Source organism: Tinamus guttatus, unplaced genomic scaffold, assembly GCF_059628265.1.
Source record: "Tinamus guttatus ecotype Peru unplaced genomic scaffold, ASM5962826v1 Tinamus_guttatus_pri_ptg000246l, whole genome shotgun sequence".
Lineage (NCBI taxonomy): Eukaryota > Metazoa > Chordata > Aves > Tinamiformes > Tinamidae > Tinamus > Tinamus guttatus.
The window spans coordinates 5,386,045-5,402,085 of NW_028288780.1; the positions used below are offsets into that span (position 1 = coordinate 5,386,045).

The 16,041-nt window shown below is 45.9% G+C and overlaps 1 protein-coding gene across 1 annotated transcript; it reads left to right on the forward strand.

The window, feature by feature from the left end:
* Positions 1-11,359: 11,359 nt before the first annotated feature.
* TMEM254 (transmembrane protein 254) lies at positions 11,360-16,041 on the forward strand. Its single transcript, XM_088526388.1, has 4 exons — positions 11,360-11,529; positions 13,165-13,268; positions 14,305-14,364; positions 15,583-16,041. Exons 1-4 carry the CDS (start codon positions 11,422-11,424, stop codon positions 15,701-15,703), a joined length of 393 nt encoding a protein of 130 aa, XP_088382514.1. The 5' UTR covers positions 11,360-11,421; the 3' UTR covers positions 15,704-16,041.

Here is a 16,041-nt window from a genome sequence, read left to right on the forward strand (position 1 = left end):
CTCCTACTCCCCAGAACTCGGGGATGCTTCCGAGATTCTCCCTTCCATGCAAACAACATTTGCATATGGCCAAGAACTGGGGTGTGGGGGAAGAAATGGGAAAAGCAGCTGGTGGCAAGAGAAGCTAAATACAGTGACTGTGCTGCTAGGCCTTGAGCTTCCTTTCATCCGTAACGTTCACATACATACGCACTTACGTAGGCAGGGGTGGATTAAGATATAATAAGCAAATGCATAGAGCTTGGTGGTATAGTTTTATGGATCATCTCTAGAACACAACCAAATTCAGCTTCTCCTTCTACAGAATTCAAAGCACTTGGGGTGCAATTCCACCAGCTTTAAATCCCCCACATCACCCTGTGCTCTCTCACGAGCCATCTCCAGGGTGCACCTGACTAGAAAAGGAGCCAGTTAATTAAGCTACTCCTTCCAAAGCCTGACCACTTGTGGAGGACGCAGGGGAACAACAACACAGGGGACCACAGCCTTATGGGAAGAGTGCAGTACGTAGAAGTACCCTTATTTTTCTTTCTAGATTTCCAGTTCTCATGGGAGAAAAAGTTTGAAACCACGACCTTGTACAATGGCTACAATAGAGCTGAGCTTGCAGAGCTCACTATGGATCTCAAAAGTAGAGGGACATCCCCAGTTATCCAGGAACTCCCCATAGCCAGTGCAGAACAGATAGGGAGGAGTCAGCAGAGGAAAAAACGTTGGGGCTTGCACCAACTTGCCACTACTTGGTCCATCACGACTAGCTAGGTCAAACAGAGGAGGCTTTTGTTAACATCCTCAGACTACAGAGAGCAGTTCACACTTCCCGGAGTTATTGTTTCAGGCACTCTGCCAGGCAGCCTCTTTACACCCTTCATTTTCACAGATTTTTGCAATGCTAATTGATAGAGACTTAGATTGTGAGTTTTGTTTTTGAGGGAGATTCCAGGAAAGACGATGGCAATCTCTGCCTCTCCCTCCTCCCCCCTGATGCCGAGACACACGAACTTGGCCTAACGTAAGGAGAATTTCTGCTACAGCTGCACTTTGACCATACCCTGCTACAGGCAACAGCGCTGACAAGCCCCTGCTGTCCATACTGTCCTTTGGCTGGTCATGATGAAAAGGGTTTTTGAGTCTCCCCATCTCTCATCGAAGCTGAAACAGCAGTAATAGTCTCTCTCTCTCTCTCTCTTTTTTTTTTTTTTTTTCTCTAAGTTTTTGATTAATTTCACAATGCATTCTAAAACCAGATGTCAACAGAACTGAAAGGGGTGAATAAGACAGGTGTGGAGGAAAAATATCCCTGAAAGCAGCCTGCCTAATAAAAATATTTATTTGATCCACCGATCCTCCTCGGGATCCCTATGTCAATCTTCCCCTGGATTTGAATGGGGTCAGGATGAGGAATCTGCTCGGTCTCCTGCCAATGCCCCTTTATGCCAGAGTCAGGGCATACGGGCATCTACAGAGGAACCCAAATCACACAGGGAAAATGCCTAAAACACAGAGCAAAAACTAAGGCTGTGTATGCAAAGGAAATTTAGGAGGGGCACCAAAGCTGTTAGAGAAGGACTGGCTATGGTGCTCTTTAGGATGACTGTGGAAAAGGTTTCTATGGATCTTGATCCAGATCGGGGCAACAGCAGCGGCCCCGCATGAGGGGCTGAAGGGAGGTGCCACAGAGATGCGGTCAGGCAGGGCAGGAGGGACCGCAGCGGCGCCCGGCCTGGGCCGTGGCGCCCGCCTGGCCGCTCCGAGGAGGAGCGCGGCCCTCCGGACGCCTCCCAGGACGGTCTGCGCTATCCTGTTCAAGCTGGAGGAGGCCAGATCAATTTCACTAGTTGGTCTTCAGGCATTCACACCTCATAAAAAGACTGCTCTTGCCCTGCTTATCTAGCCTGCATCTTTAATTATCTTTTGATACACCTTTCGCGGCCCATTACTTACCAGGCAACACTGCCTTAATTAGGGGCTGGGCAGTAAAAAACAGCCCTTACATCACTGAAATAAAAACGCTACAAAACAACTCCAGAGCCTTGCAAAGGGATTTCATGTTCAAGTGTAGGGCTGTAGAACTCAGCAGAATGACAGGCCTGCGCCTCCAAAGAGCTGGCCGCTCGCACACGATCCAGTCACAGGCAAGTGTCCCCCAGGAGGGTGCTAAAGAGCACGGGGAGCCAGTCCTGGCCCTCACCTGCTCTTCAGAGCCCTGAGAGTTCCCAAAGACATTGGGTCGCTGCCTCTGCGCGCCACCACAACGTGCCTGCACAAGCAGGATGGAGACGCATTTTGTGGCTGGAGGAGAATGGGGGAAAACATCACCCCCAAACATTTTATCGAGTCTAAACCAGAAGCAAAACCATTGGCATAATCTGTGAAAAGTTGTCAGTGTTGCTCTAACTCCTGTTAAAAATCAAGGTGAAAGGTATTAAGCCAACTTTGCATAACTTTGAAAAAAAAATCACATTTAAGTTTTTCTTATATTCAACCCTCACAATAATTCATGGCTCATATTGTAAGTATCTGAAATTTACCTGGTAATAACTGAAATGAGGTTAACTACATAAAATTGACCAGACTTGCCAAGACCAAGATGTCTGTCTGACCTGATATTTCACTTTCCAGCAGTGACCAAAATGGACCCCTGGGCAGGGAAGATCCGGGCACGCAACCCAGTCATACAATTTATTTTCACTCGCTTTTCACTTTCCACTCTCATTATCATTTTCCTCTCAGAGAATTCCTAAGATGAATGAGAGTTTCTGTATATACAGAAAACACAATAGGCTTCTATTTTGTGAATTTATCCAGCCTTTTTTTTGAGGTAATGTAAAATTATAGTTTCCAAAGCATCATCTGACTAGGACTCCACAGCTTGACTAAGTGTTTTATGGATTTTTTTTAATTGTTCTTATTATATTGTCACCCAGTCATATTTGGTGCCAGGTGCCTCCCATACAAGAACTTTGGAACAACCTCTCCTGGTCCTGGCATCTCCAAGCTGTCCATTATTCCATCCATCTCCTACACTTGCTCCCCGCAGCTACTTCTTTTCCCAACTGGAGACTCCTAAGTTACTCAGGGCAGCTGATCCACAATTACCCTCCCTATGGTACTTGTCTCATGTTTTTCTTTGTTCACGCTGCTCTTTTTAGAGCTCTTTTTCCCCCATCTCTGTGCTATCCTTCCCAAGATGCACAGGCTGGGAAGGCAGCAGTGAGCACTCCCGCTGGCACGCGGCCCTTGCGTTGGTGAAGATGAGTCTGTCCCATGGGACAGGCACCCCTTGCACAAGGACACAGAACAGTGACCTGGAGCTGGACAGATTGCTGGATCCCCAGGGTAACATGGCAAACCTTCTCTGTGCACTAAAATCTCGCCTCAAGAAACATCAAATACATTTGATTTCCGCACACCCAGACTGGGTGTTACTGGGTGCACCTGGGTTTGGCAGGCCCTCACCGATCCAGCACCACTGAGATCAGCTCTGTTACATTTGTCCGTAGCAGTATTTTAAACCCCAGGACGGTCAGGTTTGTAGTTTGCATGACTGCACTGCAGTCCTTCCCCTTGCCCTCCACACCATCACCCTCCTGGTGTCCCTTTTTCCTTTGTATCAGAACCTGTCACCCACATCTGTGCTGTTTATGTAGCCGGCAAATACCAGCGACTGATCGGCTCCAGAAGCTGTTGTGGACTCTTAGCACCTCAGAGGAGCAGACCTCTGAACTGCAGATATTTTAGGACAAGGACTATATCTTTTATGTGTTGCCAGAGTACAAACAGCTCCACGTGATACTATAGAAATACTACAAACCACAACATCATAATCTGCCAAACTTGATTACGATAGCCAGCCACCTAAAGACGAGTGAATTTGGCCTTAAGGCTATTCTGCTGCCGCTGGAGACGGCTTGTCTGGAGTCTTCTCCTCCCTGTTCACAGAACGATCGCTCCAACCTCCCTTGTCAGCCCCGCTCCTGCCCACCTCCCAGACAACATCTCCACCCATGAGGCTCTACTGGAAGTGCTTCCCACCCATCCTGCTAGCCACCCCGCTTGTTACAGCTTTTCCCTCAAAAAAGGAGGAAACAAAATAATAATAATAAAAAAGAAAGTTAGAAAAGTCTGTCAGTTGACATGATTTTTTTTTTCCATTAACCAATAATTCTGTTAAAAATGGATTAGCTGGTCCCAAGGGACCATCAAGAATAATGCAGTAACTGGAAACTTTTCCTCTTTCCCAGCACTGTTCTCTCCTGAGTTTATTACCATGCAGGTAAAAACTTGGCAATATAAATCAGTGTCTTTCAAAACAGGAAGCAGAAAGAAAAAGGTAGGAATTCCTTTGGAGAAAATCAAAAAGTGATACCAGAAGGTTGCGTGTTTAAGTACACAAGCACTGTCATCAAGTGGTTAAAGTAGGTAATAAGGCATCAAAATGCTGATGGTTTATCAGAAACTTACCCCGGGCCCATTTTAACCAGTTAATGTATAATGCTGTAGGATACCAGCCCGTGGTCATGTGCCCCCAGTCCCTATGTAGTTCCTGAACAGCCGAACTACTTGGAGCTTCCAGCATAACCAATATCAATACGGCTGCATGGTCAGAGAGCCGGCACATCCAAAGGGAGCCCTCAAAGATGCCCACAGAATATTTTAGTAGGGCTACAGTTGTTGACTTCCAACAGGCGTCAGTAATGCTAAGGACAGAACTGCAAAAAGCACAGCTGTGGTCCAAACTGAAGCTCTTGTGCAACCCAGGCTTCCCACAGATGAGCTTTTGTTCTGCCTAATTACAAGGGATTATTAACACAACACTGGTTGAAGTGCATCATGACATAAAAGTTTATTTCATGTTTCTTTTGCTTTTTAAAAGTAGAAGACCATTGCAATAGTTTTAGGATAAGCATATGGAACTCTGACATAAGTTAACTTCTACAGTGCACAAACTGAATTTGTAGTAAAATCAATGGGAAACTCACATTTTTTACAGTTTACTAGTATTATTGAGTTCTTAATCTCTGTTAGAAGACAAAACAAAACAAAAACAAACAAAAAGGAATCCGTTTACCTATGAGAGGGTTATACAATAGGTACATGAGTTTTATTCACTTCCAAGTCACAAAGGATGTTAATTGCAACAAGCCGAATTAATGTGCTGCTGTTATTAATGTGCTTCTTATGCATTTCTCATTGCTTTATAAAACTGCTTTATTTTGCGAGGAGCATGTGAATTGAATTTGGCATTCTAGTGATGAAAATCTTGACCATTAGCTTCAATACTCTAATGTTTATGATCTCTAACAGAAACACCTTTTAAAACCGTACCTTTGTTTCATTTCTCTAGTCTTGGAATTCAAACAGAAACAATTTTTAACTCCCCATTAAAAAAAAAGTGTAAAAATGTTAAAGAAACTAAATTGTTAATTTAATTGAGAGTTAAATTAGAAATTGGGCATTGTTTCCAGTAGTTTCATGACAGCACTGTGTCACTTAACTCTGAGAAAAAATCTTTTATTGATAATTCCATCTCCCTAGGTAACTTTCACTGAGGACAACTCATCTTTTTCATACCAGCTTCAAATCCAGTTTAAGGTTGACTGCAGTTCATTTACAAGTAATTTCCTAGACGGAGCCCAATCCCTTAATCCTTCTTTATACAGAAAGTTGGTGTTTACACAAGTCACATCACTGACTCCACTAAGATGACTCATGCAGTGAAGGTTTGGTCTGGATTAGACTAAATCACCTTCCCCCCCCACCGCTCTCTAAGGGGAAAAAAAAAAAAAAAAAAAGAGAGAATTTTGAAAGACACAGAGGAGCTAACATGTCTCTATCTAGTCTTCGGCATCTACCAAGAACACAAAACAAAGAGGCTGACTACCTGGCAAATACCCTTTGTACTTCCAGATGAAAGTGAGATAATCAATATCTCTAAGTTAGAGATAGCAACCATTTCTAAACTGGAGGGGGAATGGGTTTGCTGTGCCAGGAACTGCAACGGACAACTTGAGTATTTGAAAAACTAAAAAAAACGGCCCATTTCAGACATCGCTTTCAGAAGTGTGTCATGTGTCTCAGGGTTTAGGCAGAAAGAAGGCACAGGCCCAGGTTAGGGTTTTCAGCAGAGCTGACCCGGATCAGCTTAACGTACCTACACACCAGGGAAACCTCAGGGTCCCAGTGATACAGCCACAGGGATTTCCTCAACTGAACTGGGGTAATTGTCTTTGAAAGCTTGAAGGAGACCGTGCAACCCTGTTTTCATGTTGCTGTATGATTAGTGCTAAATTCACCTGTTGATCTTTTTATAACACCCACTTCAGACTTAGATCCTTAAAGAATACTCATGGCTTTAATTACCAATGTGAAATTGAAATCTAAACCAAACGGTGCAAGTGAAAGACAAATCTTTGTATGCGAGGGAGCACACTTTTTTTTTTTTTAAATGCTTTCCCTCAATTTCCTATAGCCTTTATTCCTGTAAGAATAGACTCAGCAATCAGTGTAGCCTGAAGCAGAGGTAAATCTAGATTAGCTCATCTCCAGCAATGCGTACACAGCTCTATCAGCCTCACAGCAGCTATGCCACTTGACAGCTGCCAATATCCACGCGTACTCGAGCATAGGAGAGGCCTTAGGAAGAACACAAAGTTGTTTTAATCAAAAAGACACATGTTCCCATCTATAAATCAAAATTTGGCTTGTAGCTAGCATGGGCAGAACTGACTTGGCCATATGTTTGCACTAAACCCTGGTGATATTTTGGTACATGGCCCGCTATTGAGAGCTGCCACGTCGTAACACCACGTCAGATCTTAATTCTGTCACTCTGTGACTGATTAAGAGAACAGGGAAGGGAAATGCAGAAAACTCCATAGTTAAGATTGGTGAAACAAGACAGGTAGAAATAGCTTCTTACAGAATCACAGACTGGTTGAGGTTGAAAGGGACCTCTAGAGATCATCTAGTCCAACCCTCCTGCTCCAGCAGGGTCACCTAGAGCACGTGGCACAGGGTGGCATCCAGGCGGGTTTGGAAGGTCTCCAGAGAAGGAGACTCCACAGCCTCTCTGCGCAGCCTGTTCCAGGGCTCTGTCACCCTCACAGTGATGAAGTTCTTCCTCATATGGGGGTGGAACTTCCCGTGTTTCAAATTGTACCCATTACCCCTTGTCCTGTCTGGCCACCACCGAGAAGAGTTTGGCCCCATCCTCCCTACATTTTCCCCTCTTGTACATATTGATCAGATCTCCTCTCAGTTTTCTCTTCTGTAAGCTAAACAGGCCCAGCTCGCTCAGTCTTTCCTCACACTCCCGTTTCTCCGTGCGTATTTCCTGTAAACCTGGTGAAGCAAACTGGTTCTGTATTTTTCAGAACTCTACATAAAGCCACCCTGGGGTATTGGAATTTCTAATTCAGATTATACTTGCCAAGAAATGCAATTCACAGAAAAAAAAAAATCCCCCCTCCCCCAAAAAAGAAGAAGTCTAGTGCTGATGCCACAGAAGCACTTCCACTGATCCAAGATGCGAAGGTATAAATTCAACTATTTTGCTAAATATGGTGGGAAAAAGCTTTCCAGACAGGCCCTGGGAATTGACTCCCCCAGACAGACTGTCCAGCACCACCTAGAAAAGGGCAAGAGTGAGCACCGAGCTCATCCCGAAGGCAGGGGACTGTCTGCTGAGGCCAGGGAGGTCCTAAAAGGCCAATTGGAGAGGTGTGTGAAAGAGTGAAGTGCCACGGTGGCCGCCTCTCCTCGCCCCGTGCCACAGCACCATCTCGGCGGTGCCCGGCAGGGACGATGCCATCGCCACCTCCTCGTGCACGCTGCGTGCAAGGCCATGAGGCCCCTGGCCTCAGCGCTGGCCACACGTGCCCAGCTCGGCGTCTTGCTGCCCTCCGTCGCCGCTTGGTGCATAGCAGTGCCAAGAGATCTTGAGGAACACTGCCCGCCATGGAGTCCTGCTGTGGGCAGTCACAAAACTCAAAAGAGCCCGGAGGAGAGCAAGCTGTGACGCAGCTTATGGAAACGTGGTGCGCCTGGCAGCCACCAGCCGAGCTTTGCCCAGGGGTAGCAGTGCAACACGAGGAGGATGACTGCACGGGCAGCTTGTGGTCTAACCGAGCACAGTCTCCAGTAGTCACAAGGGCAGCCAGATGGACCTCCAAGAACCCACAGGGACCTGGGCAAGGCTGCAGGATGCAACCACACAGAAAGATATGTCAATCAGAGTATGCCATGTCTGAAACTCGGGCAAGTTCTCCTCTTTCAGAACATAACAAGAAAAAGGAAGAACTTAATGACCTTTCTTTGGGTTGCATTGAAGAGCTGCCACCCCCGTGATCCTGCTGTTCAGTACCAGTGGTTAACTTATATTCAGGTGTGAGCAGCCATCAAGTGTTCACAGTTTTGAGCCAAGTGGTGTCGCAGAAATATCTGTATTATCTTCAGCAAGGCACGAAACAAAACATAGAGGGACCAGAGCCTAAAAATCAAATATAAAGTCTTCTGAATAATATTTTCCCTGCATTAGCAAATCAGCTGAAGCAGCTGTATCATGCAGATCATATTCCCTGTAGTGATTTTTTTTTAATAGATGGCTTGAGATACACTTTCTCTTGACAACAATTTTACTTCTGTAGGATTTACATGTAGTCTCCATGGGACATGGCAGTGGAAGGCCTAGTGCTTTGGGCAGAAATAGCTGGGAGTGAAATACAGAGACCAGGCGAAAGAACAGTCTCAGAACTACAACAAAAGGGTAATATACACAAACACACAGAAAATTTCCTCCTCCCTTCGTGCAGCACACTGCTCATGCTGGCAGTATTTTAGACTTGTTGAACTGGCTGTTGCAGAAGACAGCTTTGCAGACACATCATTAACACGTAATTACAAGAGCAGCTGCACTCACTCCATTTTCAGGAGTCACACAGAAAAACAGAGTCAACATTTCTCACTCTATTTATCTTGTAGGAACAGCTATTTCCCTGTCAAAGTCGCCGTCAAAGAAGGAGCGGAGTGCAAAGAAAAGCATAAGACACCCACAAACATTTCTGATTTCTGTCCGTGGGCAACTTTTCTGGGAGCCTACAGATTATTTGGGCAATGTCATCCCTGAGTCCAAAGCTGCTGCAGGACAAAGCCTGGGAAGTGCAGCATTTAAAGCACGCTTCACATTGGCAGTTTTCATATAGAAAAGTATAGAAATGAAGGCTTGTGCAGAATTCTAAATAACAGAAATAGGAGCATGGTTACACAAGTGTATCTTTTTCCTTTTCTTTTCCCTAAATCGTGAGTTGTGCAAATAATTTACTTAGTGTGAAGCTAGATCTCAGCATGCCCTATAGCCAGTTCAATCTCATACACACTACAAATTGATTTAGATAGAACTATCGTCACTGTTTATTTTACCCCGGTAACAAGAACTGTATCTAATCTTTATAGCTTATCCATGTATTTAGTTCACACACATATTTAGTGGGGTAAGTTTACTGCTGTAAGCCACTGATTTCACTTCTTTTTGTACACTTTTTTTTTTTTTTTAAAGGACATTGTTTCTTATACCGAACTGGTTTATATAGCTGCACCTCACTGAAAACATTTAAGACAGTCCTCCCTTTCATGTTTCACTCCCAAGCATCTTCTGGGGCCCTGTGCCAAGAGCTCCTATGCCAAACCTGCATATGCTGCACTGGGAGGCCAAGCTGTCTGCCCTATGGCCGCAGCTGCAGGGACCTCGTCTGCTTTGCTCCCCATTTCAATTCCTACACTACAGCACAATACAGGTTTCCACCTGATATCATAGCATAGGGTTTCCTTTTTTTTTTTTTCCCCCTCCAAAATCTACTGCGGAGGAAGGGGACAAGTTGATGCAGCCCCTTCCTATGCCCTCCACCTCCCTTCCCCTCTCAATGTACTGCCTGAAGTCCTCCAGAAGCCGTTTCTTTGAGCGCAGGCAAGGTGGCTGTGCAAGCGCCCCCCCACACCCTGGTGCCAGAGGCACCCCTCCATGCTCTGGCCACCGGGCACTGCGTTCCTCTTGGGCTGCCCTTCAGCCTCGCCACCTTCCCTCATCCGTCACTTTGCCACTTCTGCCACAAGAGAGCACTCGTTGTTTAACTACGCGACCAGGTATCACCTCAGAGGTGAGGCCAACGCCTGCGGCTACCAGTGGCCTAAATCTGGTGCATGTAACTAGGGTGTACGGGCAAAGAGGAGTCCCCACAACCCGGGAGGGCTAGAGGGCACAGGGTGCTTCAGACTGGATTCCTGCTAATCTTCACATTTTCTCTAACCCTAAAACAGACTGGTGTGGGTGAGCTGAAAGAACGCCATGTTTAGATATTCTTGGTATTGAGTATCAATACTCCGAGAGTACTGATATCCACCTCTAAGACCAAGGAATACCGTCTACAGGCAGCAAGGCCTTTCAACAGGCACCTGTTCCTCTTGACCTCAACAGGCTGCCAGCACAACCCACCGACAGGGAGCCGTGTCAAGAGGTAGCATGGATAACTGTCAACAAGGGTCCCCACCAAGAGCCAGCCTTAATTCTTGCTCTCGACTGGCATCGACAGCTTGCCCTCTTGGAGCCATGCTGCCCTCCTACATTCTGAAGCCCATCAACACTTAGCGTTGCTGGGATTGAGAGGCAGGGAGACATCAATATATTGACACTAGGAGCTCTCGATACCAAGCTGTCAATGCCTGTCAGGTTCCATGCCTACAGACGGGCACCAACACTGACCCTATGGCTACGTGTGTCCGCCCCAATAACGTTTCATAGCGGTTATTCCGGTTTAGTCTGCTCTTGCGAGGGCAGCCAAGTGCCTCAGTGTCATGACCGTAAGACTGGCACAACAGTAGCTTCCAACAGCCACAGGATACACATATCCTGTGTTGTGCGGAGAGGAGGCCAGGGAGGAAGTGACTCAGCCCTGCTCCACCGGTTCTCAGCAGCAGTCACCTGTGTCATCCTTCCATCACAGCACGAGGCTGGGGTGCCTCAGAGCCACGGGGCACCCCCGTGACTGCCACCTGATCTGTGGTGGGCCCTGCTGCTCTGCCAGGCACCCACGGCTTGCCATGGTCAGCAGTCCCCACGAGCTATGTGCGGTCATGCAGCACGGCATGGAGGCCACTGGCCGCACTGGTAGCTCACTTCTAGCGATATCAACTGCAGAAGGTCAGTTCAAGAGAAAAATAAAAAAAAAATAAGAGCCGACACGCAGCTCGGGAAGAGAGAGCTCCGCTGCCGCCTCAGGCGTTCCCGCCCGCAGCCCGCGCCCCGCCCCAACGGCCGCGCCCCGCCCCGGGCCCCGCCCCAACGGCCGCCCCGCCCCAACGGCCGCCCCGCCCCGCGCAGCCACCTTAGCTGCGGCGACAGCGGCGCTGCGCACACAGCGGCGACTGATGACGGCGACGATGGCGGCGGAGCGGGCCCGCGATGGCAGCTGCCACTTCCAGCGCTCCAAGCTGCTCTGGATGATCGGCATCACCCTCGGCATGATCCTGCTCGGCGTAAGGAGCCGCGGCGCCGGGACCCTTCCCTCCCCCTCCCGCCGCGGGGCCCGGTGCCCTCCCGGCCTGGCCCCGGCGCTGCTGTGGGGACCTGGCCGCAGCTCCCCAGCCACCGGCTGCGCCGTCGCGATGCCCCTCGGCGCAGAGCGCCGGTGGCCGGGGCGCCGGGGACTTGGTGGGTTTGCGTAGGGGTCTCCGTGTGCACGGAGGAGGCAGGCGGTAAAATGCATTCGAAGCCAAAACAGTGCTCATGCCTGGCCTGTTGCCGAGATCTACCACCAGATCTGCCAAGAGAGGTCACGGAGAGGCTCCCCCGGCTTCCGGAGAAACCGGGGCCACAGCCCTGGAGCCTGCAGCGCCCCGGCGCGCAGGGAGAACCGTGACAGCACCCTGACCCCATGAGCTTGGGGTAGCTCCTTAAACGGGTAACCCTGAAACAACATCTTGTTAGTGAAACTCCCCTGGGAGCGCTGCCGCTTGCACTAATGAGGCACAGAAACAAGCGACAGCCTTAGTTTATGGACTTTACAGCAGTTGTTGGAAGACAGCAGACTAGTTCAGTCTGCGCGGGCTTGGTGTCTTCAATCCTGAAAACAGATTTCAGCTAACTAACTTAGGCAGGTCAGATTACTGTAGGGTGCGGATTAATGTCAGTTTTTATATGTCTAACGAGGGTTTATGCAACTCTCTTATTGTGTTTTTCTTGCTCTGTTTTTTGTGGACCTCGACGTACAAGAGCCACCCTTGAAAAAAATGGCTATCAAGGATAGCCAGCAGCCCACAGGACAACTTTTGAATTGCTTCAAGAAATAGAATGAGCTTCAAGCAAATTCTGTGGTTAGATGCATCATCCTGGCGCTAAATAACCCAAGTTAAATTATGGGATAGTTAGGAACTGCAGCATTGGTACCAAGAGAGAAGAAAAGTCAACTTTGGCCCAGCTTAGTGTGTACTTTACATTTCCAGTGGACTTTAAAATGCCCAACTTGCCAGCTATGCCTTCCTAGTCTATTAAATTAAGAATAGAAAGTGGTAACCACTGTGAATGTCAGTGCTGCAGAGACAGCTCTCTGGAGGAAGATGCCTAAACACTGCATTGCATCTCTGGCCTTGAGTTTCATGCTGGATAACCCTCTGTGCCTTGTTCTTTAAAATACACCTAACTGTGAACTTCTCTTTGAGGGAAAGAAGAAACTACAACTGATCCTGTGGTTTTAAGTATTCCTTTTTAAAGTGTTTCTCATTTGCAGTCTAGGTATTGTTTGAACTCTTCAGGACCAAATTTTTTGTCTGCTATCATTTGTAATGGGTAACGGGCTTACAAATTAAGTGTCCTTTAATGTGCAGACGCACGCTTGGTACACAGATAGCAACTCGTCAGCAAAAGAATGTCATAGGTTTGAATCCTCTTAGGCAAGTGTGCTTTAAAAGGCTAGTCATCTTGGTGTTAAGAAAGAATGTGGGTCTTGGACGAGGTTAAAGAGATGACCAAGTTGCAATACTATAAATTAAGCAAACTCCAACCCATATTAAACAGACGGGGAGAACAATGAGGAAGCTGAAAATTAAATCGTTAATAATTCTACACTGAAGTAAGCTAACTTTAACCTTGCTTTCTGTTGTTCTTGTTTTTAGTGGGTGACACTTTCACCTTCAACTATACCTTACAGTTATTTGGGAGTATTTGGTAGCTTTCTTAATTATTTAGTGGAGAACCACCACAAATGGGTATGCTATGGGTAAGTAATTTGGCTATTTAATTTCTTTGCAATCTCTCTTGCTGCCTGTCTCCGTCTCTCCCTCTGCTAAGTCTGTGTTAACAAGCTTTCTTGTAACCCAGTTGTTAATTACATTTAAAGAGCTCTTATTTCAAGCCCTGTATGACTAGGGGAGTGAGGGAAAAAAATAGGTTGAAGAACAGATGGGCCAAGGCTAGCCTGAAAGCTCAAAACTCAACCATGGATTTGTTATCTGTCTCATTACAGTAAGAAAGGAAAAAGAAAAAAAGAAGATACTACTTCTGGAGACAGTTACCAGTACATATTTAAGCTTTCTTCTGTTATATCCTGCCTTTGGTCAATCTGTTACTCTGGTAGTCTTGTTTTTTTGCTTAGGAGTCTCCTAATGCTCCACTTTTCCCAGCTTCAACTAAAGAGCACTTCATATAATACTAATAACTGATCCTGACCACAAGCTGAGGTTTTTTGTTTGTTTGTTTGTTTTTCCTTCTCTTTGAGGTACAAAACAATTTTTCTGTTATTTCCGCTCACAACTAAGAGCAGAAGAACACTTTCCTGTGTCTAGGTCTCTGACTCACTGACTGTAAATGGGATCCCAGACTGGTTTAACTTGTTCCTTATCATGCGCTGTGGAGAAGAGAGTTGCAGCTCAATGTGTAGGACTCTAGGACTACTAAACTCATCTGTGGGTAGAAAGTTAGGCTGTGCATACTTAACTGGATCAACCTGTGTGCACTAAACATTTGGCTTAGTTCAAGTGTTGAAATTTTTAAAAATAGGCAGTGAATCGGTGAAGTGGCAGATCTAGGTGTATTGCATGAGTTTCAGTAGCTCTGTAACTTTCTCTAGGGACTTTAGTTTCTTCTAAGACTATACGTTTTTTCCTCCCCTAACATGCTTCTAAGATAATACACCTCTCTTTCTAGCTTAAAGCTTAGCAATACTTCCGTGCTTCTAGTTTTACATTCTCTGCAAAATAGACTTTGGATACAATGCTCTCTGTTATTTTCAACAAAACATGCTTTCTTTTTATTAGGTTCTGGGTATCCTGGTTGATTCATATAGTAGAAGCCTTCTACGGTGTTAAACTATGCCAGTAAGTTGTTGCACTCCCTTGACCCCCCTTAAGTTCTCTGGAGAAGACTTCACATGCAAGTGACCCAAATTACAAACTGATTTTGGCAACTGTCAGTTGTGGCACAAGTTCTAAAGACCTTGATAAAATTATTAAATTGTGGCCGCACTGATAATTTGCTAGCAAAAGGTTACTGTCTGTACAATTGCACGGAGCGCCTGTGCCCAGCAGCCCTAGATCCACCATTGCAGCTTAAGTCCATCCTCACTGCCAACAGATTTGTCATCTGGCTACAGATACAGGCTCTGTGCTGTGCTATTGTGCAAGGTGTCGAAGGTGGGAGGTGGTAACTTGGGGAACTTGCAGCAGGAAAGTCTGCCAGAAGGTGTCCCTGCATTTCGGCCCACTGTTCTTTAGCTAACTGCTTTTGAGAATAGTTCTTCCAAACTATTTAGAACAGGACAGAATGATTTATTCTTGATCATTAGCTCAGATACTGTGTTCATAGTACTTGAGGAAGAGACAATTGGTAGTGTAGAAATAATCACTTAATGCTTGATGAGAAAATCCAATGAAAAACAGCTGATTTTTGAGACTGCTAGTTACCCTCTTAAATAGGTCGTATCCATTATTATGAAAGTACAGGATACTTCTGTTCAAGGGTACTTAAGATCTTGTTGTACCTCTGGGGGTTTGTAGGATAAAACACTAAGACTAATTGGACCATGAATTGGACTGCAAGGTCAACAAATCTTGTGTCAGGACAACAGATTATTCAAAAATATATGCTGTCCTAACATGTAATTCTTCTATTCATTTGGATTACAGATTTGTTAAAAACAGCATTACTTTTGGATGGTTGTCTACCTGTATATATGTTCTCTTCAAGCATGCTTATTTTATGCAAGCAGGTTAAAATCTTAAATCCTAGTTTTCAGGTTTTCTGCACTCAGTTGAAAACACTGCAGTTGTGCTTATAAAAAAATCCTTTCACAGCTGTTAAAAAATGAAATGTAAGAGCCTGTGTTAATCAGCATGGGCTACATGAACATTTTCTAGGTGTAGATGATGCCAAACAATGAACAGCTGAACTGTTGCAGCAGAGGTCAGTAGAGGGAGCTCCCTTATAAATTAGTGAGTTAGGGCAAAGCTAAAGATGGGTAAAGATTTTTAACCTTACTTTCAAGTGTAGTCTACAAAACTAGACTTTAAAACATGTCATTTTTTTTTTCCTTACAGGACTAAAGGCATCACTGACCCAGCAGTTCAGTTCCAGTGGTTCATTCAGACACTTTTATTTGGGTATGCTTCCTTTGGTCTCCTGGTGTCTTACAAGCCTCCACTCAAGAAGTACTACTAGAAGAACCGGAGAAGTCTCTTACATTCTTCACATACCTTTTTGTTAGAAAATAACCTCACTTACATGTCTAGGTGCTGTAATTAACTAAATTACATTCCTGCTATGTGATGCAATGTCCTCAAAGCAACTCTCTTCTTGCTAGATGAGGCACTTACAGCTGTTTTTCACTGGGCCCTGTAGATAGTTCAGTAGAAGTTTAGCCCTTCAGTCTGGGGCTGCCAGATTTCAAAGCAGTTTATTATGCAAGCACCCCAAAGTCGTTCATTTGCCGTATTCGAACTAGCTTACCTCCTCAGGTACTGACTGAAGAGGAGAATCCCCAACACATGGTAGTAGTG